General features: G+C 39.6%; 1 protein-coding gene and 1 pseudogene across 1 annotated transcript; one reads left to right on the top strand and one right to left on the bottom strand.

Moving 5' to 3' along the window:
• Positions 1-892: 892 nt before the first annotated feature.
• LOC129676372 (40S ribosomal protein S8-like) lies at positions 893-10,923 on the bottom strand (annotated as a pseudogene).
• A 2,498-nt stretch (positions 10,924-13,421) lies between these two features.
• LOC129676376 (vomeronasal type-1 receptor 4-like) lies at positions 13,422-14,321 on the top strand. The gene has a single exon (XM_055606728.1). It carries the CDS (start codon positions 13,422-13,424, stop codon positions 14,319-14,321), a length of 900 nt encoding a protein of 299 aa, XP_055462703.1.
• The last annotated feature ends 12,651 nt before the right edge of the window (positions 14,322-26,972 follow it).

Below are 26,972 nucleotides of genomic sequence, written 5' to 3'. Positions count from 1 at the left end.
AAGTTTTTCATTTTTGCAACCCTCACTCCTCTGGCATGTAAGCAAGAGAAAATACTAAATTGGGTATGGTGGTGCAAGCCTTTAATTCCAGCAATCGGGATGCAAAGGCAGGGAAATCTCTAAGAATTCAAGGCCAGTCTAGTCCACAAAGCCAGTTTTAGGACAGCCAGGACTATTACACAAAAAAACCCTGTCTGGAAAAAACAGACACTAAAACCAAGAAAGAAAGAAAAAAGGAAAGAAAGAAAAAGAAAGGAAGGAAGGAAGGAAGGAAGGAAGGAAAGAAGGAAGAAAGGAAAAAAGAAAGAAAGAAAATAAAGACCCAAAGAACAACTTTTGTAAAAATTAATTAATTCAGAATTTTCTTTCAGAAATGGGTCATGGACTCTAGAGGAAAAATGCAAAGTCCAGATGTGTGTGTGTGTGTGTGTGTGTGTGTGTGTGTGTGTGTGTGTGTGTGTGAGAGAGAGAGAGAGGGGGGGGGAGAGGCAGACAGACAGAGATAAACACACACACACACAGAGAATAATCAGTAAACTAGAGAAGGTTAAACTTCAATATCAAGAAGCCCAGGCTTATTGCAACCAGCTATCCAGTCTGTCAAACCCTTCCTTCCCTTGCTCCTATATGTCTAGCTTTGAACATTTACTTGGTTCCTTTTAAGACTCACTAATGTAGGCATGGTGCTTTGTACCATTCAAGTTTATTGTGAGCATTGAATGGAGCACAGACACGTAGTGCTTAGCATGGTGCCTGCTGAGTATTAAACATGCCCTGACAGCAACCGTTCCTATGATTTTGTGTCATGTCATCTTCCTCCACAATTCTTTGTAATTGCACCCTGTGATATGTTTTGAGTCTGGGAAAAAAAAAAACTTTAGGAAAAATAAAACTATAACAAAGAAGGGCAAAGCTCCCCATTCTGATAAGAACTAAAGGCACCAGATATAAGATAATGTTGAGTAGAACCTTTCACTCCGGTGAGGACAAACACACAACCTGGAGAAATTGCACAGAAGAAAAGCTTCCCACACTCAAGCTGAAATTTCAGCCCATGTCTCCTGTACCTGCCTGGGCTGTAATGAGCAATGAGCGTCTCTGGCCCAGTGCACCACACACAGCAGCACACAGCTCCCTCATGGACATGGAAACAATTCTGGATGGTAGGTGGGAAATGAGAGACTGCTTTCTCCCTGCATCTTGTCACCTTCCTCTTACACAGTGATAGAGTAACCCACAGCCTTCTTTTCAATAACCTCTCCTAACCCTTCCTACCTCACAGCATCTCTGTCAAGGTGAAAGGCAGCTTCAGTCCACTGTGACATGAAGGAACACTCACCTGCGGAGTCTGTGCAGGGCTCAGGGTGGGCGTCCTCACAGCACAGCAGACACTCTTTATCATCCCGGAGCCCTGTGCCCACAGCAGCTGTCACTGCTGATAGGATGTCACCATTAGGAGTTTGGCTTCTCCAGGGGAAAAGGTCTTCTTCTGCACATCTCCATCCTGGACACCAGTTATGCCCTCTCTCTGGTGCCCTGTTGTTTGCTGAGCCAGAAACTTTCTGGTCCTAATTAAAGTGTCTGTGTGGTGGCAGGGAGAACTGTGAAGCCGAACAGTTTCCTGGCTCCTGGGACTTTTCCATTTTTTTTCTCCCCCAAAGCCAAAAACTTAATTGGAAGTACCTTCTGAAAAAAACTGAGCATGTTGGTCTCTAAGCATTTCAAAGCTGAAAAACACCAGGGCTGGATAGAAAAGGCTTTGTCCTTGGAAAAGACTGATATTTAATTCCCAGCATTCACATTTGGTTCACAAACATCTGTAACTCCAGTTCTCCTGGATCTCGGGCCCTCTTCTGACCTCATGGTTATCAAGCACACATGATACACATGGATGCAAACAAAATATATGAAGGCAAAAGAAACATAAGAGAAAATGAATAAATCTAAAAATACACATTTATAAATATAAAGTCTTATCTATAATTTGTACATATGCTGTGTATAATTTGCATATATATTCATATAAACATAAATTTTATATATAAGAATACAAATATATAAATATATATGAAGTTATATATATATATATAAATTTTATAGACATACATATATATGTATAGTTTTAAGGAAAGATATAAGAAAAAAAAATAGCAGTAATCCTAAAATGGAATATGTTAAAGGGCCAAGGTCAGTATCTGTGTGGTGTCCAGGGCAGAGCTTCCCAGTCTGGCCCCAAACTTATATTACCAGTGTAGTATGTAGAAAGAAATTATATTTATTCAGACTTTGCAAAATTGAACATTGGCTGAGCTACAGTAACTTCTGGGAACCCAGTTTGTTACTGTGTACTACCAATCAGAGTAGGATTTTTTTTTTTATATAGAACAATAACATCTTTATTACTTGTGCTATGAATGATGGTGTGTTTACCTTTCTGGGCCTTGATCTTCCTCAGATACAACTCAGGCTCCTTGCCCTCCAGCACTGAGCCATCTGCTCTGCCCTACTGGCCTGGTGTTGAGGTAATGCAGGCAAGCCTCTGCTGGAACTGCTCCTCCAGGAAGGAGACTGCTGATTGTGGCATTCTTTTTTCTCTCATCATATTTCTTCTGGGTTTTCTTTGAGGTTTTGTTGTTGTTGTTGTTGTTGTTGTTGTTGTTGTTGTTGTTGTTTAAAATCTCTTCCTCCTCAGGAGTCAGGTTGGCCCCCTTCTTGTGGCCCAGGGGCAGTGCACGGTGGGACTCATGCCACTGGCGGTAGGGTGAGCTGTCAATAAGCACAAAGCAGTTTCTCACCAGGGTCTTGGTGCCGACAAGCTCGTAATTGGATGCATGGTAGACAAAATCAATGATCCTTGTTTTGTGAGTACAACAGTCAGAGCCCCAGGAAAACTTCCCCTCATCCGATCTCGGAGTACAGTACAACATATTGCCATCTCGAACGCAGACTGTGTGTATGCGACCAGGACCAGTCTTCATGTTGGCAGCAGGCCATCCCAGCTCATCTTCTGCTTCTGGTGGTAGGGCTTTCTCCTTCCCCAGGACTTGCGGATCTTGTGCCAGTTGTCCAGAGAGATGCCCGTTGCTCGGTGCGGGCTGGAAAGAGGAAGCCCGGAGTAGGATTTAATGAGGGAACTTATCAATGAGGTTTTGTGTCAGATTCATTGTTTCTAATGCGAAAACCAATAACAGGAGTCTTTGTTCTCTTGCAAGCAACCCTTTAGACATCTTCAGAGTTGTCTTCATTGGTTCACTTTTTAGCCATTTGTTTATGATGTGAAAGGTTATGGATGTTTGGGGGTTATTCATAGTGATATATGGTTTTAATTGAAGATTCATATCCATAAGTATAAACATTTTCAGTTACTTTTTCATTAAATCCCATGTGAAACTTCAAAGGCAAATTCAACGCCCTATTCATTATCTTATTTTCTTTTGATAACAAAGTTAATACATTACAAAAGAACAAAATCCTGTGCTCTTATGTCTATATTCTGTCTCTGGTTCAATTAGAACTGTAAAAATTTTAATTGTATGTGTTAATTATTCATCATTTTTGGTTGTGAACTTTAGATTGTTTATAAAGTTTCTCACCTGGTTCTGGATTTTTACTGAAGAATCCTCAAATAGCATTTGTTTTGGTAAAGCCAATACCATATAGTCTGTTTATCAGGAATCATGTATCTCTTCTATATTCTTTTCTGTGTTTTTTTTTTTTTTTTGAGATAAGCTATTCCTATGCAGTTCAGGCTACAAGCTCAAGCACTTGAACTGCCTACCTCTGGTTATTTAATGTTGTAGTTACAAATGTACAACATCTGAACCAGCTTTCCTTATCATCATTACCACATGATAACCACTTCATGGTTCTAATTCAGTTCATCACTCAATTTCATTTCCAAGCTTGCACATGCCTTTTTGTGTCTACTATTAACAAATGATTCACAAAGTATTTGATTTGTCTTGTTCTTTGTGCTAGTGATAAGAACAAGGTTTTTATAAAGAAAAAATCTCACTGGCAAAATATAAGTTGTCTTTGAGAAGTAATGAACAAAGCAATACATACTATTTTATTTATTGGCATTCTTGAGGAGAATGCATATGTATAGAATCGGATCCTACAAACAGTATTTCTGGCAAAAAGACACCAATAATTTTGGCAAAATTTACCAAATTGTTTTCTGCCCACCCCTAATTACAGGAATGGGATAGAAACATCAAAAGTCTGGACTCATAAATATTAAAATACACATTATCTTTTAAGAGAGTTCAGGTGGAAAATTAGATTTCTATGTCTTTCCAGCTATCTATGACCTCTGTCAATCCCTATCTGAAGGTCACCATGCTCAGCATCTGGGAAAATAAATTCTTATCTGTTTAAGCTACTTTTCATGGTTTTGTTTCATATACAACATAGCAGAACTCCAGACTTATTGAAAACAAAAATTAATGTAACAAGTCTCTTCTTCATCTTTTCTTTCTCACCAGCATGCTAATTGTCCAGATGTCTGCTTTAGTGAATCAACACAAATGAGTTGAGAATTGTGTAACCAAGAGTCATAAATTCTCAAATGTTTAACATAATTAAAATTTTCCTTAGCAAGGTACTTAAAAACAAAACAAAAAAAAACCCATAATTTGTCTAATAGAATAAGCAAAATCCTCAGAAGAACACTGAAAAAATTTCATCTCAGGGGGAATTTTATATTTAAACTTGGGTTTCTAAAGGTATATGACATGCTGGAGGGACTGTGAAGAAATGATAAGAAAAAATCCATTTTGTTTACAACTTTTCTGACAGAAAATAACCAGAGTGATCACCCTTGATCATTTGTGATATATTTTGCTGTTTCTTATGATGGAAAGGAGTCAGTTCACACTATTTGAGGAACTGAGCATCCAAAATAGAAGAACAAGGAAAAGATGTCCCATCAAATCTTGGCTTTGGCTCTTCCAATCGGGAGTCTCTAGGACTGACAGTGATGGCCTGGGTCACTGTTACTAGATTGGTGGTGCAGCCTGAGAGTCCTAGGGAATCCTCTTTATGTAAATGATACTCTTACAGCCCATATCAACTAGAAAGTTCCTAAAACTAAAAAGTGCTACTGTTTTGCTATCTCCTTTGAAATAAGTATTATGATATGTGTAAGATTCTTGCTTAGCCGTGATCATTGCAGCTCTTCTCACCATAGCTAGGAAATGGATGCACTCTAAATGTTCCTCAACTGATGAATGGACTTAACTCCAGTCTTGCCTCTTTCCCTTAATTTGCCACCAAAACCAAGACCTGATTTTGAAGAAACTTCTGACAATCCAAAATGATCACTTTCAGAATAATTTTCAAGCATATTCTTCATTAATAATAAAACATTTGTAAGTACCATAGCCAAGGGCTAACTCAGATATCACGTTTAAGACACAGTAACAACGACATTGTGGGATCCACTGTGATTTCAGCACTGTTTTGAATGGCTGTTGCATGCTTTACAGTTGTTCCTGATATTTAATTTTTATGATGCTATTTTATTTTTATTATTAAAAAATTAATTATATAATATATTTTGATCATGTTACTCCATTCTCTCAACACCTTCCACATCATCCAAAACTCCCTACTGACCAAAATTTACTCAATTCTGAACTACCAAAATAAAACAAAAAGCCAAAAAGAGAAGACAAAATAAGACAAAACAAAACACTACAAAAAAAAAAAATAAATAAATAAATAAACAAACCAAGACCACAGGGTCCATTTTTGTGTTAAAGAACTCTTTAACACACATATATATAGGTTCCAACATCCTGCCAGATCCATGACAGTGCCAAAGCAGCTACCACAGGTGTTCCAGTCTGACCTCACAGACTTCTGTCAAGTTGGACCTACACTTTCCCTCCCAGCTATGGATGTTCTCACAGACCCTAGACAGCATCAAAACAGCCTGTTATTCCTAGACCTGGCCAACATTTCAGCCTTTTGACCTCCCTACAGTGCCCCCAGTGTCAGCAGGAAGTAGCCACAAGAAAATCTCTGTCCGTTATACACTTATTATTAACCAAAGGCTGGAATGGTGTGCTTCAGGCCCAGAAAAAGTAGCTTTAGGTTCTTCCAGCATTCCTTAGTCCTTGTCTGTTGCAGAGTGTAGCTGGCAACTCTCTACTGTCAACCCTCTACCCTTAACTTTTCAGGGCAGAGACTTCTTTTCCTCCTCACCATGTAATCTGGACATTTTGCTGCTATTACTTTTTTTCTCTCTCTCTTATCCCCTTGTATGGCAACCAAGAGCTGCTTCCAATGAACCTACATTAACTTGCCGTACATAAGAAGAAGCCAAGTTCCTTATTTTTTAATTATAGAAAAAGGGAGGAATGTTAGTATTTAGGCAGCCTGCTTCTGGGTTGCCTGGCAACCTATGATGTCATCATGTGTCCACCCCGAAGTAGCCACACCTGGCTGGCATGGTTCAGTTGCTCCATAAAAGGATCAACCTGCCACTTTGTTGCTCTCTTGCCTTCTTGTTCTTTGTCTTGCACTCTCTTCCTCTCTCCTGTTGTTCCTTTCTCTCTGTCGGTGCACCCCTCCCCCACCATGTCTTTTTCTCTCTCTCTCCCTCACCCAGAGACAGTCTTTGTGATCCCCTCCCTCTTCCCTTATAAAACCTCCCAAGTGGAACAAGTCCTGTGTCAAGATTTTTGAACCTGCCCCATAACTCTAATGCACAATCCTAATACCACCAACCCTAGAAACAATTTGGAAAAATAGATTGTTTAGTAAGGCTAGGTTAAGATGTTTTTGTTAGTGTCTCCTATTGTTCTTGAGGAACAATTTGAAGTTTAGAAAACATGTTCTTTATAGGACTTGGTATGGAGTAAAAACAATGTCCCAAATTAGCACTGGCTGATATGACTCTCTCACTGAAGCTGGGCTGGTGATCAAGGTGAGGATTAATTTCTTATACCCACTTTTTATCCTTAGTTTTCTGATATGACTTAATACAAATTGTTAATGAGTAGATATCCACCTTGAGTATTTAAAGTAGAAATAACTTTTATAAAAAGCTTAGATTTTAGTATGTTTATTCTATCTTATAGGTCTAATATCCACTTGTGTGTATATATCATGTGTGTTTTTCTGTTTCTGGGATAACTCACTCAGGATGATCTTTTCTAGATCCCACCATTTGCCTGCAAATTTCATGATTTCTTTGTTTTTAATTGCTCAGTAGTATTCCATTGTGTTAATGTACCACAATTTCTGTATCCATTCCTCAACTGAGGGACATCTGGGCTGTTTCCAGATTCTGGCTATAACAAGTAAAGTTGCTATGAACATGATTGAGCAAATGTCATTGTTGTATACTTGGCATCTTTTGGTTATATGTCTAGGAGTGATACAGCTGGATCTTGAGGAAGCACTATTCCTAATTGTCTGAGAAAGCACCAGATTGATTTCCAAAGTGGTTGCACAAGTTCACATTCCCACCAGTAATGGAGGAGGGTTCCCCTTTCTCCACATCCTCTCCAACATGTGTTGTCACTTGAGTTTTTGATCCTAGCCATTCTGATGGGTGTAAGGTGAAATCTCATTGAAGTTTTTACTTGCATTTTCCTGATGACTAGGGATGTTGAAATCTATGCACCTAAAGAAGCTAAGCAAGGAGGACCCTGTTAAGATGATCAGTCCTCATGTAGAAAGGCAAAGCGGATGGACATAGGAAGAGGGAGAAAACAGGACAGGAGTCTTCCACAGAGGGCAATTGAAAGACTCTACCCAGCAAGGTAACAAAGGAGACTCATAGCCAAACTTTGAGCAGAGTGCAGGAAATCTTATGAAAGAAGGGGAATATAGGAAGACCTGGAGAGGACAAGAGCTCCACAAGGAGAGCAACAGATCCAAAAATTCTGGGCACAGGGGTCTTTTCTGAGACTGATACTCCAACCAAGGACCATGCATGTAGATATCCTAGAACCCCTAGAACCCCTGCACAGATATAGCTCAGTCTCCATATGAGTTCCCTAGTAATGGCAACAGGGACTGTCTCTGATATGAACCCAGTGGCTGGCTCTTTGATCACCTCTCCCTAACAGGGGAGCAGCCTTACCAGGCCATAGAGGAAAACAACGCAGCCAGTCCTGATAAGACCTGATAGGCTAAGGTCAGATGGAAGGGGAGGAGGACCTCCCCTATCAGTGGTCTTGGACAGGGTCATGGGAGGAGATGTGGCAGGGAGGATGGGACTGGGAGGGGCTGAAGGACGGGGCTACAGCTGGCATATAAAGTGAATAAACTGTAATTAAGAAAAATATAAATAAAATTTTAAAAGGATAAAAAAAGCTTAGATTTGTGATTCTTTTAAAATTTTTGTAAGATTTCTTTTTAAGATAAATAACAAAATGATCAATTCTTTCTTTGTAACCACAAATTGCAGCATTCCAGTAAAGAAAATCTTCCTGAGAAAATTACTTTTGTGGCTTAAACTTTGTTAATCTATGACAAGTTGCTTAGTTATAAATGTATGTGGGTTCTTGGGAACAATTTTTTTCACTCATATTATGTAAGACATTTGATCATGTAAGAGTATTAGGGAACATGTTTATTTCTCCTCATTGTAATCATTCACTTAAAGAAAAATAGGGTGTAATCACATAGTGATTTTTTTTTTTTGTAGTACATGAAATATTTTGCAGTGTTGGGTGTGGGGTCAATCTTTTGGAGTAACCCTTAAGTCAAATCAGCTATTGGTTGGTTATTCCCACAAGCTTTGTGCCACAATTGCCCTAGCATGTTTTGTAGACAGGACACCATTGTAGATAAAAGATTTGTTTCTGGCTTAGTGTTTATGTTTCTCTTTTGAGTTAAAACAGAGTTTCTTTCTGTACCAAAGATTCTGGAGGGGGCTGAGGAGATGACTCAAAGGTTAAGAGCAATGCTTGCTCTTTCAGAGGTCCTGAGTTCAATTCCCAGCAACCACATGGTGGCTCACAACCATCTATAATGTAATCTGGTGCCCTCTTCTGCTGTTCAGGTGTACATGCAGGCAGAACATTGTATACATAATAAAATAAATAAACCTTAAAAAAAAAGATTCTGGAATGTAGGGGTGTGGATTCTATTTAAGAACAACTAAACTTCATGTTTAATCAATCGTTTCATCAATGGGGACTTGTTCCCTTTGTGGTGAGCAGAGTACTGCAATAGCCTGGGTTGTTCATAAATTCCCATGGGGCTCCTTTGGCCAACAACACTTATTTTTAAATTTCTATCTACTGTGACATGCTTAATGTACAACTTAGTTCCTTTGGACCTGGGTTTCCCCATTGAATAGATGGTGTAGTTTCGTCAAAAGCTGTCTTTTCATGGACAGAAGAAGAATTTTTTTTTCTTCCATTATGTGTTTCCTACACCTTCATGTATGGTGACACCATCATGCAAGGCACAGAGAAAGATAAATGACCTCAAACACATCACCTATGGCAGCCCGATGGTGCTGTCACATACAAAAACAACATGATATTGTCACTTCTAATTTCAGCCAGGACACACATTCATTTGTATCATATTGTAACAAGATAGGAAAGGCCTCCTAGAAACTACAATTAAAAAGTATGTGAAGAGACCACACTTCCCAGAGACTCATACTCCAACCAAGGACTATTCATGGAGATAACCTAGAACCCCTGCACAGATGTAGCCCATGGCAGTTCAGTGTCCAAGTGGGTTACATAGTAATGGGAAGAGGGACTGCCTCTGACATAATCTGATTGGCCTGCTCTTTGATCACCTCCCCCTGAGGGGGGAGCAGCCTTACCAGGCCACAGTAGAGGACATTGCAGCCACTTTTGATGAGAACTGATAGACTAAGATCAGAAAGGAGAGGAGAACCTCCCCTATCAGTGGACTTGGGGAGTGGCATGCATGCAGAAAGGGGAGGGAGGGTGGGATCGGGAGGGGAGTAGGGAGGGGCTTATGGGGGGATACAATGAATAAAGTGTAATTAATAAAAAATTAAAAAAAAATAAAATAAAAATTAGAAAAAAAAAAGACCACTCTTGAGCACAATAAGATTGAGAAATATTTGTGAAGTTTTAAAACATGTAAGGATCGATTTTTGGAATAAGGTCAATAAGACATTTTTAGTTCAATTCCCATATGATAATTAATCTGTAGGAATGAAACAATTCCAGTTATGGCAAAATCTTTCACTACTGATGGGACTTGCTCAGAAAGCAGAATCCCACAGTGCTGAAAATTATTTATTCTACTTCTGTCTAACAAGGGGTTTAAGAAAGAGAAGGAAGAGACTTCCTTTTCATCCACCTCACAGCTTGGCACTTAGGGAAGGTAAAAATAAGTAAGGAAATGGGGGGAAGCTCAGTAGACAGAAACTTGGTTAGTGTTCATTTTCTCTCCTCACATCCTTCCTCTCAAAATAATTAAACCCTAATTAAGCTTGAAATAACTTCTGAGCAAAACAGATGTAGTAACTGTGGGGACTAAGGAAAGCTGCACTTCAGGGACTGAGGCCCTGCAGAGGCCTTTCTTCTCCCTGACAATGTGACAACAAGAAACTTTTTGTCCACAATACCTAATGGCAACCAAGAGCCCCACAAATTTAGACAGTACAAATATGAGCTGGCAAGTGTAATGTTCCCAGAGCTGCCCCAGAGCCTGTCTGCACCACAGAGGTCCAGCAGATTACATGGAGGTAAGAGCCTTGATACCCTCAGCTGTGCCATAGAGAGTTTCATTAAAGCTGATGTCTTTCTCTGACTGAGCCAGGGAGTAGTTGAATGGCTTTATGAGACTTGGGTCTTCCAGGTTCTTGTTGGCCCTGAGAAGGCTTATATCTGTCTCCTCCTGAGAGATCAGAGAGAAGTTCTTGGAGATGCAGAAATGGAACAGAAATGCTGAGTCACTGCTATCCATCCTCAGGCTACAGTATCAGGACAGAGCTCTGGGTGGGTTTTGCCTAAGGTTACCTCCTAGGCTTTTTTATTTTTTTAACTCTTAAGGAATCAGTAATTTACAGAAGATTTTTAGATACCTCTCAAAATTAGAGACTGAGGCACGATAATTGTTTAAGGCTAGCCTGATTTACACCAGAGACTCTGTCTCAAAAATACCAAGACACACACAAAACAAAACAAAACAAAACACCTCTTATTTTTAAGGCTTCACTCTTGCCAGCATTCTGACTCCAACACTGTCAGTAATGTTTGTAAAATTTGTGGGTTTTGTTTTCACGCATTTCCCCATTTCAAATGTTGGCATATGTTTACTGTAACAAAAACCTAATTTAAATATTATTCTTTTATATCCATCCTTACCGTGTCTTGATTCTATTAAATACTATTATACATACTCACCTTAACTTCAGTCATTACATGCTTGGTGCATGTGGAGAAAGGTATAAACCACTTACTGAACAGTTACCATTACAGTCTTCACAATTCCAGATATAAAGTTTCAGGCTGTGAAACAGCACAGCCTGGAACAGCTCATCTTAACTTTCTCCCATCACTAAGCAGCAAAAAGCAATAAACTATTTTTGGTGTTGATTGATTCTTTTTAAAAAACCAGGATGGATGGTTTAACCTTCCTAAGACTTGGGGGCTTGACCCAGATATACTATTATCCATGTGTTTAAACACAAGGCCATCTCACCTTTTAAATTAATTTGCCAGCATCTCTGAAGATAATGTGGAAGATGAATCACCTCTCCCTCCATTGATAGTCCACTTCAGTAGAAGGAATCTATTATTAAAAATTAGAAGCTGATCACAAATAGGATTTAGAGTTTGGAAAAGGAAAGAGATGACTAAAAAAGATGTGCTGCTCAGGAAAGCAAGCATTAGACAAACAAAAATTAATATTTTCCATCATGATTTGGATGAATTCATAGCAGTGGCTTTTACAGATCCCAATAATTGACAAAACAATAAAGTTGTATTGTAAATATGTTAATGAATGCTGATGTGCTTGCTAATCATGTCTGGAGCATTATTCATTGTGTTCAGATATTTAAGATTGATTTCTAGCATGTTGTAGAGGAGCAGATAAAAGTGAATAATTGACTTTTGGAGTCATAAAGCCACCTGGACACAAGTCTGAGTAAAAATTTCAGGTTCAGGAATGTCACATGTGAGGTCAGCAAGACATAGACATTTACATAGTCCTGTGAGTTTAGCAGAAGGAGAGCATTGAACAGGCATTTCAAGTTCTCAGAGCACACACAAACCTGTGCAGCCACAGAAGCATCCAGATTCCCTTCCTTCAAGAAAAGGTGCCCACAGCTTACCCTAAATCCCTGAAAAATGAGAATGGAGCTCCCGAACATGAATAACAACATCCTGCTGAGGTCTAGGTCTTAGAATCAGCTTGGAATGAGGCAGAACAGAGCAGCCTCCCTGACAGACAGGTTGGAAAAGAAACAGGAGGAGAAGCAGGCTGCAAACCAAACTGCCATAACTGCTGTTCACAAGGTCAAACACAGGCAAAGGCCACCAGGACCTTTTAGATGAGAAAATCCGTGCTCACAGCAGTGTGCCCCAAACTACTGTGCTGCATCCAGCTGATTCTGAGGTCATAACTCAGAAACTGCTCTTATCTCAAGGCAGCAGCTGACACCTCTTCAGTCTCCTTGCACACACATCATCACTCCCTGGTCCAGAGCTGCTCTATCTTCCCTGAGATGCTTTGAGGTCACTAACTGGGGCCACAGATGCCTAAAAGTCACTCTCTGTGAACCACAGCTCTCTGATATCCCTTCTCCTAGGAAGTACCCCCGGGCTCCCCTAGACATCCTTGCTGCTGGCTGCAATCTGATGGTTATATGAATTTTTTAGGATATATTTGGATGATTCTCCTTTAATTGCTGGGCCCTGCCTGGAAAGGTTACACATTTTGACTTGACATTGAAACTATGTTAAAAAAAAATCTACAGGGTTTCCCATTGTCTGTGTGTGATGTGGAGATGGCAGACAGGATCAGCATAAGCCTCAGGCTTTAGAAATGCGTGGGAAAATGTGATAAAATAGAATGTGAATTAGACGAGAAATTTTGGTTGGGGAAAGGGGTAGTAGAATTTAATTATGTTGAGAGATAACAAGGATAATGGATAAATGCAGACACACATACACAAACTTGAACAAGTCAGTTTTGTTAGTGTAGAGCCAAAAAAATCTTCTTTAAAACTTTGCATACCAGTTACCAAATACCTGTTAGCGCACACACAGTAACCCAGAGTCCACAGGAAAAAAGAGCGAGTTTCAGGACTCTAGTCTGCAACATAGCATTTGTCCACCACTGACTCTTAAACACCAAAACAATGCTATTATGAAAAATGTGATGTACAGATCCATGTCTAGCATTATTGATGCTTTTCTTTTTAATTTATTTTCATCCTGTATACAAGGAAGGAAGAAATGGTTTTGAAGTTTATTAAGAAAATAATTTTTCTCCTCATGACTGTGTTTGGCATTCTGGGGAACATGTCTGTTTCTGTGAATTATATGTTCAGTTTATTGGGAGGCTCTGAGAAGAAACCCACACACCTTATTCTCATGCACTTGGTCTTTACAAACATCATAATCCTTCTTGCAAAGGGATTGCCAAAGACAATAACTGCTTTTGGCTTGAGAAACTTCCTAGATGACACAGGCTGTAAGATCCTCATTTACCTGGAGAGGGTGGCCCGTGGTCTCTCCATCTGTACCACCAGTCTCCTCACTGTGGTCCAGGCCATCATCATCAGTCCCAGAGCATCATGGTGGAGGAGACTCAGGCCAAAGTCTGCATGGCACATCCTTCTGTTCCTCTCAGTCTTTTGGATACTCAATTGTTTAATAGGTTTGAATTTAATCCATTCCACTACAAATACAAGACTGAATGTATCACAGATTAAGACTGATGACAACTATTGTTATTTTATGCGACCAAGTCAGAAAATGAAATGGATGTTTCTCCCTCTCATGGTCTTGAGAGATGCAGTGTTTCAGGGTGCCATGGGAGGGGCCAGTGTCTACATGGTATTTCTTCTCCACAAGCACCACCAGCATGTCCTCTACCTTCAGAACTCCAAGCTTCTCTACAGAACTCCCCCTGAGCTGAGAGCTGCTCAAAGTGTCCTCCTTCTCATGTTCTGTTTTGTTTTCTTCTATTGGGCAGATTGTGCCTTTTCTTTGTTTTTAAGTCTCTCTGCAGGGGACAATATCTTGATGGTAAATACTCGAGAACTTCTGATCCTTGGTTATGCAACTTTTAGTCCACTTGTGCTGATTCACAGGGATGGGCTTCTGGGTGAGTGTTGGCATGGGAGAAATTGAAAAAAAAATGTCTCTCTCATTTATATGTTCAACGAGTGAGAAAAAATTTCCAGTTCTGCAACATTGTCAGTAAGATAAAATGCCACACAGCAGTTTAAGCATGTGTTTATTCTCAAGCAATAATTTTGGTTACTCAAGTCTTGCACTGAGAGTAATCTTAGCAAATTACAATGATATAGAAACCTCATTCTTCATTGCTCATTCTTTTTTATAGGACTTTATTTGCTTAACTTTTTAATTTTTGCATTAATTTTGCTGTGTATGAATAGTTTGCCTGCATTTATAACTGTATATCACATGCAAATGTGAGGCCTGTAGTGGATGAAAGAGATCATGAAATGCCTTATGATTTGACAGATGGTTCCCAACCAATATGCAGTTGCTGTGATTTGAACCTGGGTCCTTTGGAAACTTAACCAGTGTTCTTATAGCTGAGCTATTTCTCCAGCACTGACAAAACAATCTTAACTAACATATAAAACTGGGTTTGCTATTACCAAGACTGGAAGCACACAGATAAAGTTCATAACTTTTATCAAAACTCATACTGCTGTAATCACAGTAGTCAAAAAATTTCCTTATCTTTTACCTGACGTTGTGTTTGCTTAAATGTTAGCAATAAATGGGGCTTTTTTAGTGCTACTTAAATGGTGCTAAATGTCACTATTTTAGGCTACTTCAAAGTGGCTGTAAGTATCCATCCATGGAAAGGATTTTACAGGATTATGAAAGAAATAGGAGCTCAATGCACCAGGCAGAGAACGTGAATGCACTGAAATATTTCATTACTATTATATTCGTGATAGTTCTGTGCAAGAATAAAGACTGTAGATATGAGACAAACCAGATAACAAATACATCATAAAGTTTCACTTTATATCTAGCTGTAGTTTGTTGGTTTAAAACTATGGATTTGTAGCCAGGTGCAGTGGTACTGTGATCCCAGCACTCTGGTAGGCAGAGGCAGGCTGATCTCTATGAGTTCAAGGCCAACCTGGTCTACAAAGTGGATCCAGGAGAGCCAAGGCTACACAGAGAAACCCTGTCTCAAGAAATCAAAAGAAAAAAAAATGTGTATTTGTCTATTTCAAGATGAATCACTGAGTGTGACTGGAGCAGCCCAAGGCTTCTGTGCAGCTTTGCTAATGCCCAGGTGCTCTCCACAGCCCCATCCAGCTTTTTCTCACCAGAGAACTGCAAAAGGATCTGATTCTACATTCATTTAAAAACAGGATTCGTTATATATATTGGATATGAGTCCTCTGTCAGATAAAGGGTTGGTGATGATTCTTTCCCAATCTGTAGGCAGTCGCTTTGTTTTGATGATGGTGTCCTTTGCTTTACAGAAGCTTTTCAATTTCATGAGGTCCCATTTATTGATTGTTGCTCTTAGAGCCTGTGCTGTTGGTGTTCTGTTCAGGAAGTTTTCTCCTGTACCAATGAGTTCTAGGGTATTCCCCACTTTTTTTTTTCTAGCCGATTTAATGTGTCTGGTTTTATGTTGAGGTCCTTGATCCACTTGGACTTCAGTTTTCAGGACTTGGACTGCAGGGTGATAAGTATGGATCTATTTTCATTTTTCTACATGTAGACATCCAGTTGGACCAGCACCATTTGTTGAAGATGGAGGACTCATATCCAATATATATAAAGAACTAAACAAGCTGAAAAGCAACAAACCAAGTAATCCACTTAAAAAATGGGGAACAGAGCTAAAGAGAGAATTCTCTGTAGAGGAATATCGAATGGCAGAGAAGCACTTAAAGAAATGCTCAACCTCATTAGCCATTAGGGAAATGCAAATCAAAACAACCCTGAGATTTCACCTTACACCCATCAGAATGGCCAAGATGAAAAACTCGAGGGACAACACATGCTGGAGAGGTTGTGGAGAAAGGGGAACCCTTCTCCACTGCTGGTGGGAATGTAAACTGGTACAACCACTCTGGAAATCAATCTGGCGCTTTCTCAGACAACTAGGAATAGTGCTTCCTCAAGATCCAGTCATACCGCTCCTAGGCATATATCCAAAAGAGGCTCAAGTACACAAAAAGGACATTTGCTCAACCATGTTTGTAGCAGCTTTATTTGTAATAGCCAGAAGCTGGAAACAGCCCAGATGCCCCTCAAATAAAGAATGGATGCAGAAACTGTGGTACATCTATACAATGGAGTATTACTCAGCAATGAAAAATAAGGAAATCATGAAATTTGCAGGTAAATGGTGGGACCTGGAAAGGATCATCCTGAGTGAGTTGTCCCAGAAGCAAAAAGACACGCATGGTATATACTCACTCATATAAACATACAACATAGAATAAACCCACTAAAATCTGTACATCTAAACAAACTAAGCAAAAGAGAGGACCCTAACTAAAATGTTCAATCCCCATCCTGAAAGGCAAAGAGGATGGACATCAGAAGAAAAAAAAATAGGAAACAACCTCGGAACCTGCTACAGAGGGCCTCTGAAAGCCAGGAGAAAACAGGAAACAACCTTGAAACCTGCCACAGAGGGCCTCTGAAAGCCTCTGCAGTATAGACTGTCAAAGCAGATGCTGAGCCTGATGGCCAACTGATGGGCAGAGTGAATGGAATTTTATGTAAGAAGTGGGAAATAGTAAGAGCTGGAGGGGATGGGAACTCCACAAGGAGAGCAATAGAACAAGATAATTTGAACACAGGGAACTTCCCAGAGACTCATACTCCAACCAAGGACTATTCGTGGAGATAACCTAGAACCCCTGCACAGACGTAGCCCATGGCAGTTCAGTGTCCAAGTGGGTTACATAGTAATGGGAAGAGGGACTGCCTCTGACATAATCTGATTGGCCTGCTCGTTGCTCACCTCCTTCTGAGGGGGGAGCAGCCTTACCAGGCCACGGTAGAGGACAATGCAGCCAATTTTGATGAGAACTGATAGACTAAGATCAGAAAGGAGAGGAGAACCTCCCCTATCAGTGGACTTGGGGAGTGGCATGCATGCAGAAAGGGAAGGGAGGGTGGGATCAGGAGGGGAGGAGGGTGAGGCTTATGGGGGGATACAAAATGAATAAAGTGTAATTAATAAAAAATTTAAAAAATATATAAAAATAAAAATAAAAAATTAAAAAAAAAACAGGTTTCGCCACTTAATTTCTTAAATTGGATCTATACAATAAGATATTGACATGGTTCTAAGATTTCAATGGACACATTCTACAAAATATATTGATACAATCAATGAACATCAAATTTTAGTATGACTATGCATAAGTTTATGTCTTACTTAAAAAAAAGTACCCCAATTGTCAAGAATTATTCCAAGTGTTGCACTGCAGTCATCCCAGGGAGGCTCCTGTCTGCTCTGAGCTGTGTGAACGTCACTCCTGATAAATGCAAGACAAAAGCTGTCCTTCAGCTCACTGCAGTTCCTTTCCAAGAAAAACAGAAATAACCCAACAGTTCTTGCAGGGAGTGGGGCTGAACTCTTTCTCTGCAGCTGATACTGTGGCTGGAGGAGAGCCGAGGCTGCCTGTACTCTTTCTCTGGTCCAAGAGCTGAGACTTAAGACTGTCTTGAATAAACCAAGAAGTAGGCCAGGCTGTGGGTCTCTAGAAATCATGCTTTTTTTTTTTTTTTTTTTTTTTTTTTGCTAAGATATTCTAGGTTCTTAATGTTTTGGTAAGATATATGAAATACCACTATTATGGTTAGAGTCTATGTCAATCTTCTGAGTAGAGAGGCTCAACCTGAGGAGTTTTTGAATTGATGCTTTTATTTCCTCAGAGGAAGCTACGAGAAAAGAGCCTTATCCATGCTTTAGGAACACATGGCTTGGGCTGGACCCAGAGTGTTTTAGTACATATTCTAAGTATTCCTAGGCCTAGTCCTGGAAGCTTGTAGCCTCCCTACAATCAAATCTTCTGCAAGCACAGAGCATGAAGTATTCAGCTTCTATCCTCCACTGCTAACTTAGAATGTTTCAGCTTCCAAGAATTACTGCTGAATGAACTCACCCTTTCTAGTTCTTTCTGAACTCTGGATGACTGTTTCATCTCAGCTGTTCTGGCTCAAGCTCCTCTCCAAATTGACTGATTATAATTGGCTTCTTTCTGCTTCTGAGTGATTTTCTCTGCTTGGAAGAACAGTTTCTGAACTCTATGAACTGAAATGCACCCGGCTGCAGGAACTGAACAAACTACACAAACTACGAGGAACTGAACTGATCTCCATTGCACTCTCTCTGTGCTTCTCTTTAGTGGCCTCTCTTTCCTACCTGTTCTCATTAGAGTTCAGTGTATCCTATCTCTGACTCATTATGTCAAATCTTCCTCTGACTTGTCACTTTGTCTGCCCCTTAATTAGAGGTCACTTTCAAACATGGCCACTTACTTCTACAAACTGACTTTATTCCACCAAGAGGAATTAAAGGTGTGTACTAACGGGTAACCACAATGCTGGATTACATTTACTCTACAAGTTCTTCTGTCGTGGTTGATGTGGGAAGACCCACCCCAGTTGTGGGTGGCCCCTAATGGTAAGTGTCCAGGTCAAAAGGGTGTGTCAGAGGGAAGATCATCCTGCCTTGTGCTTGCTTGGCCTTCCCTCTTTGCCTTCTAGTTGATTTGCTCTGCTGCTGCTGCTAGGGCTGATTCCTTTGCTTAACAGAACCAGAGGCTCTCAGAAACTTCCAGGCCTCTGGAGCCAGATTGAGGCTGCTGAGGTGTCTGCCCTGTGGACTAAGTACCAGTCATGGCCCCAGTTAGAGACAACTGTGGTGAGACTACTCCAACTGGTGAGGCTCACAGGTTCATGGACCAAGTGAAATACTGGGTTCTCAGCTGTTCCAGTGTGATTTAGCTGTTTTTACTGTTTTAATGCTGACTTAATAAATTCTGGCATCTTATGTACATGTTTCTTAGATCAGATCAGATCATTTACTTTGTGTCATACATAATACTTTCCATCCTCTTGGTTCTGTTCCTCTAGAGAACCCTAACTAAAACAGCCACCATTTCCAGAGTGTTCTGGCACGGAGGCATGGCTGTTTCTACAAAGATCTTATGAGTATTTATAGGGTATATTCACTGCCTTTCTTATAGATTGGTCAGTGTCGGTGAGAATAAGAGACCAGTGACTCACAGGGCATTTCTATGAAAAGTCATTTAATTTTCTGAATTTTCTCATGAATTATTAAAAATAAAAGTGGTATATGATTAACCTTGAAAAGTTACAATTTTGGTATAACTTTGAAACCTCAAATGAGCTGAATTAACATATTCATCTCCTTAGTTCTCTTTGGTGGGTAAAGTCCCTGAAATCCCTGAATTTCCACTGTACACTGCTCTTCACACCAAAGTCACCATGGTTTCACTGTCTCCATGAAATTACTCTACCTGAGAACAACCTTGCTCCCTTGACCAAGAGCTCACCTACTTCCTACCTCTCTGTCTTAGAGAAGCAGAATTCTGCTCTCTACCTCTGTTGTTTCAGATACTCAGAGTTTTTACTACAGTTTCTTTCTTTCAGAAATTCCTAGGTAAAGTTTGTAAAAGCATGAATTCATAGAAAATTCTCTGAACATGGATAGCTGCTCTCCCTGTTACTCACTGTGTTCCAGGCTGTCACCATCAGTTGGAGGACCGCCCCTTGGAAAAGGTTAAACAGCAGACTAAGTGACAAGTTCTTGCCTGCTTACTACCCTCTTGGATCTTTAATTTTCTGGTGATCTTCAAATCTCTCCCCTATATCACAGCAGCCAGAAGCATGAACAGATCTGGAGTTGCAGTGAATTTGGGGGCATTGCTATGTGATACAGATACTATAAAGGAGTCTTTGCTGAGTTCACTTTTTTTTTCTGCAAATTAAAAATTTAAGAAGCAGAGGGGAAATCTCAGACATAGAAGAGAAAATTAGCAGACAGAATGAGAAAAGGTTTTTATTAGGGATGAGGATACACACACCATGAGGCATACACAGAGAAGAACACTGTTTAAACCAAAGGGGGTGGCTTCAGAAACCAAAACCCCATTTCTGCTTGAGAACAGGGTGTTCTAAGGATCTTTGAGGGCCCCTCTTGCCTTAATTTAAGTGTGGTCAGTTTAAACAAAGACAGAAAGGGTAACATGTCTACAACTTTGCATTAAACACATCTTGATTCAGCCTTGAACCTGTAGGGCCAGTCCACAGACAGGGGGTCCATTCTGACAAGAGAAAAAACCTGCGAAAACTGTAGGCCCTAGTCTGAATCTGAGAGTTTGGCATCTTCATTATCTGTGCCCCCTCCATCTGTCTACCTATGAGAGACCTAATTCCCTGTCCTCAGCACAATCCTAACAATGAAATGATGGAATTGTTTCCTTTTCTTCCCTTTCCCTTCCCTTCCCTTCCCTTCCCTTCCCTTCCCTTCCCTTCTATTTCCTTCCCTTCCTTTCCTTTCTCTCTCTCCATATATATGTATGTATACATATACATATATATCGATAAACATATCTTCTCTCATCCTCCTTTTCTCTGCTCTTTATATGATGTAATCTTTCAGAGTCTCATGGGTTTTAGCCGTGGGCCAATGGTACTCATATAAACATCACAGATATGTCCTCCACCTTCACAGCTACATATTAGCAAACAATCCCAGTTCAGAAACCAGAGCTGCACAGAGTGTTCTTATCTTCATGATCTGTGTCCTTAATTTTTATTGAGTAAGTTTAATTTTATCTTCTTACAGGGTTTTAAGTATTGGACATGACTATGCCGTTTTGTAAAGCTCTTTCATTGGGATGAAACTGTGACAATTCCCATAAACAAAGTTCTAGAAGTAATTTCTATTTTCTAGATTCTTGTGTCCTTACCCTATGGACCATTAGTAATGACTAACCCTGCTTACCCCTAACAAAAGCCAACCACAGACTATAAAAGATAACTTTTCAATCTTCTTCCCAAACCTCTTCATGTGAAAAAAAAAATCTAAGAAGGGTCAGCACTGTACCCAGTGACCAGATCTCTCTTCAGGGTCCCTGCACGCTGCTGTCTCTGGTGTTGAAAACACTCCTAACAAACTTCTTATCCTCAAATAAGAATCCACCTCAGTGGACCTCGAATGTATCACTACCACAATACAGGCTTCTACAACACTAAATGTTAAAATATGTCTAAAGCTTGTCCAGGCTGTACTCTGACCCCTTTCCCCCAACAGCAGGGATGCAGATACTGCTAAATGACAAGTGGCACACTGACAAATGCAGTAGTTATTGTTCACACTGATTTCTCTGTGAATGTATATATACATACACATATATATTTATATTTACATGTGTATTACAAATTGATGTGCCATAATGTTCTCATACATCAAATAATTAAATAAATCAAGGCTTTTAAAGATAACTTTGCATTGCTTTTTACAGAATTGGTCCTAGGCAAAGAGCTGCCCAAGGAAACTATAAATCTTAAAGGACAAATTCTTAACCACTTCCCATTCCATTGTACCCATCATGTGGCTTTGGGTCTCTTGCTTACTGAGAAGAAAATGGAGGTGACCTCATTATCTGGAAGCTAAAGCTACAACTAAAGAAGGAACAACTATCTACCATCTATATTTATATAGGACTTCCATGGACATCGTGTCATGGAAGTTCCCAGCACTTCCTATTTGTCATGGCCTTTCCGAAGAGCCATAATCATGAAAGCAATAGGAAAAGAAATGTCATGATGTAACTGTCCTGGCAAGAGAGCAGATATTTTAAAGAGAGACATCTGTCCTCTCCTTTTCACTATTAGAATATTGATAAAATAAATCCAAAGAATTAACATTTGCCCCTATATATACTACAAGTTGAAGTTCCCCATTGTTCTACTATATCAAATCATTAAGTTAATCAAAGCATTTAAAAATGGGTTTGAAGAAAATCAGGAAAGCTACTTGTAGACCTCTCCTCTCTCTAATAACCCAGCTAATGCCATAGTCTCATCCTCAGCTCTATAGCAGAATACACATGGCAGGCTTCCTTGTCCCTCTACTCCCATCTTCTGTGCATCTCACGGATATTCCCTGTCTAACCTTCCTCCCCCAATTATGTATCATTGTCCCAGACCCCATCTCTAGCAGGCACCCCTGCTAATCCAATAGCTGCTTCCCTAGAGCAACAAGAAGGCTGAAGGTGGACTCACAATTCTTCTATTGTGCCTGAGATCAAATTCCCCCCAGTCTATTCTCAGCTTTGTAGCAGAAAACCTAGTGTGATATCTCTTTCATCTTTAACACCATCACGAAGGGATAACAAATTCTCCTCTAATCTTCCTTCCCCTGACTCATCCCAGTATCCCAGCCTCCATCATCAGCAGACAATCCCTGTGAATATACCAGCTGAGCAGGCCAGGTAAACAGGTGACACAGCCCTCAGACTCTCTACAAATACAGAAATTCAGGGCAATATGTTTCCACTAGAGCATAGCTATTCTACCATGGTAGGTCCTGAATATCCCAACACAGCTGAAGCACAAAACAAAACAAAACACAAATGACCTTAAAACCACCCATGAAAATGATCGAGAGACTTAAAGATGAAATGAATAAATCCCTTAAAGAAAGCTAAGAAAACACATACAAAATTGGGAAAAGTAGATAAATCTCTTAAAGAATCCAAGAAAACATAGACAAACACTGGAAGGAAATGAAAAAAAAAAAAACACAAAAACTTCAATATATGAAAATTTTAAAAAAGAATGTTAAAAGCTGCAAAGAAAAAGATTCAAGTAACATTTAAAACCAGAACTATTAGAATTACACCCAACCTCCCAAAGGAGACATTAAGAGCCAGAAGGGCTTTGACAGATGAGTTGCAGACTCCAAGAGACCATAGAGGCCAGCCCAAACTACTACACCCTGCAAAAACTTGAGTCACTATAGATAGAGAGAACAGGATATTCCACAATAAAGTAAAATTTCTAAAATATCTAACTACTAAAAGAAAAATGTCAGCCCAAGTAGGTTAACTACACCCATAAAAACACAAGATGTAAATGGTCTCACACTAGCAAAATCCAAAGAAGGGAAGAACACACACACACACACACACAAACACACACACACACACACACACATTCACATGTACCAATAACAAAATAATGGGAATCAACAATCACTGGTCACTGATATTGCTCAATATTAATAAATGCAAATTTACAAAAAAATTGCAGACTAACAGAATGAATGTCAAAACAGGAACCATTCTTCTGCTGCGTCCAAGAAACAGACATCATCACCAAGGTCAGATACTACCTCAGAGTAAAAGATTGGAGAAAGTTATTCTTAAGAAATGGCCCTAAGAAGCAAGGTAAGAAGTATCCATTTTAATATCTAGCAAAATAGATTTAAAACCAAAATTAATCAAGAGATAAGGAAAGACATTACATACTCATCAAAGGAAAAATCCACCAAGATGACATTTTAATTTCTAACATCTATGTCCCAAACACAAGAGAAGCCACTTTTGTAAGAAGAAACACATTGAACTTATGACAGGAGTCTACCACAAAAGGCATCTGAAAGACTCTACCTAGCAGTGTTTCAAAGCAGACACTAAGACTCATAACCAAACCCTCGGCAGAGTGCAGGGAATCATATGAAAGAAGGGAAGTTAGTATGATATGGAAAGGATAGGAGCTCTACAAGGACCAAATATATCTGGGCACAGGGTCTTTTCTGAGACTGACACTCAACCAAGGACCATCTATGGATATAACCTAGAACTTCTGCTCGGATGTGGCCTGTGGTAGCTCAGTAACCAAGTAGTTTACCAAAGTAAGGGGAAAACGGACTATTTCTAACAGGATCTCAAGGGCAGGCAGTTTGACACCCCCCCCCCCAGGGGAGGAGCAGTCTGTTAGGCCACAGAGGAGGACTTTGCAGCCAGCCCTGAAGATATCTGATAAAACAGGGTCAGATGAAAGGGGAGGAGGTCCTCCCCTATCAGGGGACTTGGAAAGGGGCAGGGAGGAGACCAGGGAGGGAGTGTGGGGTTGGGGAGGGAATGAGGGAGCGGGATACAGCTGGGACACAGAGTTAACAAAATGTAACTAAAAAGAAAAATAAAATAAAATAAAATAAAAAGAAGAAACACTTCTACAGTTTATGTCACATATTAACCCTACATGCTTGTAGTGGGAGACTTCATTATCCCACTCTGACCAATGGACAGATCATCCAGGAAAAAAACTAAACAGAGAAATATTGGAGCTAACAGATGTTATAGACCAAATGGACCTACCAGATTTTTTCAGAACATTTCACCTGGACACAAAAGAATACACCTCACAGAAATTTAACCAAATTTGGCTATATATTCAGACACAAAGAAAGTCTCAACAGATATAAGAAAACTGAAATAACCTCCAGCATCCTATCAGACTACCACAGATTAAAGCTGGATATAAAAAGCAATAAAAAGAACAGAAAGCTTACAGAATAAATTTATTTATTTATTTATTTATTTATTTATTTATTTATTTATTTAATGGAAATTAACAACTCTCTACTTACTAAATGAAAAAAGTAAAAAGACCGACCTAAAAACATTAAGGACTTTCTAGGATTTAATGAAACGAATACACAGCATATTTAAACTTATGAAAGTGGTGCTAATAGGAAACTTAATAGCATTAGTGCCTACATAATAAAAAATTGAGGGATCCAGGGCCTCTCTATGCAAGCAACCAGACAAGAGATCCCTGCCACCCACACCCCTAGTGTGGACACCTAGGGATTCTTGGGATAGCGACCTCAATGCTGAAGCCTCTTCCTTGCAGGACTACCAGTGAAATCCAGGCAAACAATCCCTGGATCCCAGACAGAGCTGCATACTAGTGGCTTCCAGGCCAAGGCAATAGTCAGGGAATCCATGCATGTACCCTGCGCCTGCTAAAAGCGCATACAAATAGCGCCAGCATCACATTCCATACTTAGCTAAAACTGAAACCACAATGCACACTCCCAAACCAGAGAACCTCTCTCATCTTCCTGAATAAACAGTCCAGAAAACAGAAAGAGACAATCTTAGCCTGAACTGCAAATTCCAGGAGCAAACAGTGAGGGTTATAGATAACCAGATGGCCAGAGGAAGACATAAGAACACACCCAACAAAAATCAGGACATTATGTATTCACCAGCAACCCCACAAATCAATGGACACTTCAACTCACTAGGTACACAAGAAAACGACTTTAAAACTATGTTTTTCCAGCTATTAGAGGCCCATAAAGAGGAAATGAACAAAGCCCTCAAAGAAATAGCCACAGAAATTGAGACGAACAAAGAGGAAACAAATAAAGCTTTTGGAGAAATGACAACAAAAATTGAGGCAAATAAAGAGGAGATGAACAAAGCTCCCAAAGAAATATCTACACAAATCAAGGCAAATAAAGAAGAAATTAACAAAGCTCTCAAAGAAATACAGGCAAATACAGCCAAAAAAAAAAAATAGAAGGACAATTAGCGATATATAGAGAAGAAACGGACAAAAAAAATTGAAGCTATCATTGAAAAGCAGGATTCCACATTCACACAGATGAAGGAAATGGTGCAAGACATGAAAACAGAATTAGAATCAATAAAGAAAACACAAATAGAGAAAAACCTGGAGCTGGAGAACATAGAGAAAAGATCAGGAACTACAAAGGTAAGCATCACTAACAGAATACAAGAGATGGAAGAGAGAATCTCAGATGCTGAAGATACACTTGCGGAAATTGACACGTCTCTCAAAGAAAAGATAAAATCAGAAAAATTCCAAACACAAAACATCCAGGAAATCAAGGACACCATGAAAAGACAAAATCTAAGAATAATAGGAGTAGATGAAAAAGAATACATCAGGCTCCAAGGTCCGGAAAATATTTTCAAGAAAATTATAGAAGAAAGTTTTCCCAGCTTAAAGAAAGAGATGTCCATAAACAAACAAGAGGCCTACAGAACACCAAATAGACTAGACCAGAAAAGAAATTCTTCACATTACATCATAGTCAAAACACTGAATCTGCAGAACAAAGAAAAACTTTTAAAAGCAGCAAGGGAAAAAGGCCAAGTAACATATGAAGGTAGACCTATCAGAATCACACCAGATTTCTCAACAGAAATTATGAAAGCCAGAAGGTCCTGGACAGAAATGATGCAGTCCTTAAGGGATCACAGATGCCAACCCAGACTACTATACCCAGCAAAACTTTCAATCAACATAGATGGGAGAATTCAAAATATTCCATGACAAAACCAAATTTAAACAATATCTACACAGTAACCCAGCTCTACAGAAGTTACTAGAAGGGAAACTCCAACCCAAAGAAAACAACTACATCCAAGGAAACCTAGGACACAGATAACTACACAACAAAAAACCCAAAAGAATACAGGTAATGAAACTCAGCAACACCACCAACCCCACATCAAAAGAAAGTAACAATTGTTGGTAATTAGTATCTATCAACATCGATGAACTCAACTCCCCAGTAAAAAGACACAGACTAACAGAATGGTTGCAGAAACAAGATCTAACATTCTGTTGCATCCAAGAAACACACCTATGTAACAAAGATAAACACTACCTCAGAGTAAAGGGCTGGAAAAAAGTTTTTCAAGAAACTGGTTCTAGAAAACAAGCTGGATATTAGCCATC

This window comes from Psammomys obesus, unplaced genomic scaffold (assembly GCF_907164565.1).
Source record: "Psammomys obesus unplaced genomic scaffold, mPsaObe1.curated_primary_1811, whole genome shotgun sequence".
Classification (NCBI taxonomy): Eukaryota; Metazoa; Chordata; class Mammalia; order Rodentia; family Muridae; genus Psammomys; species Psammomys obesus.
Note: the sequence above shows the minus strand (reverse complement) of the source record. Positions and strands in the feature narration are given on the sequence as shown.

Bases quoted from the DNA above. Each gene is read 5' to 3' on its own strand.
- LOC129676376 (XM_055606728.1), top strand. From the start codon at position 13,422: ATGGTTTTGAAGTTTATTAAGAAAATAATTTTTCTCCTCATGACTGTG.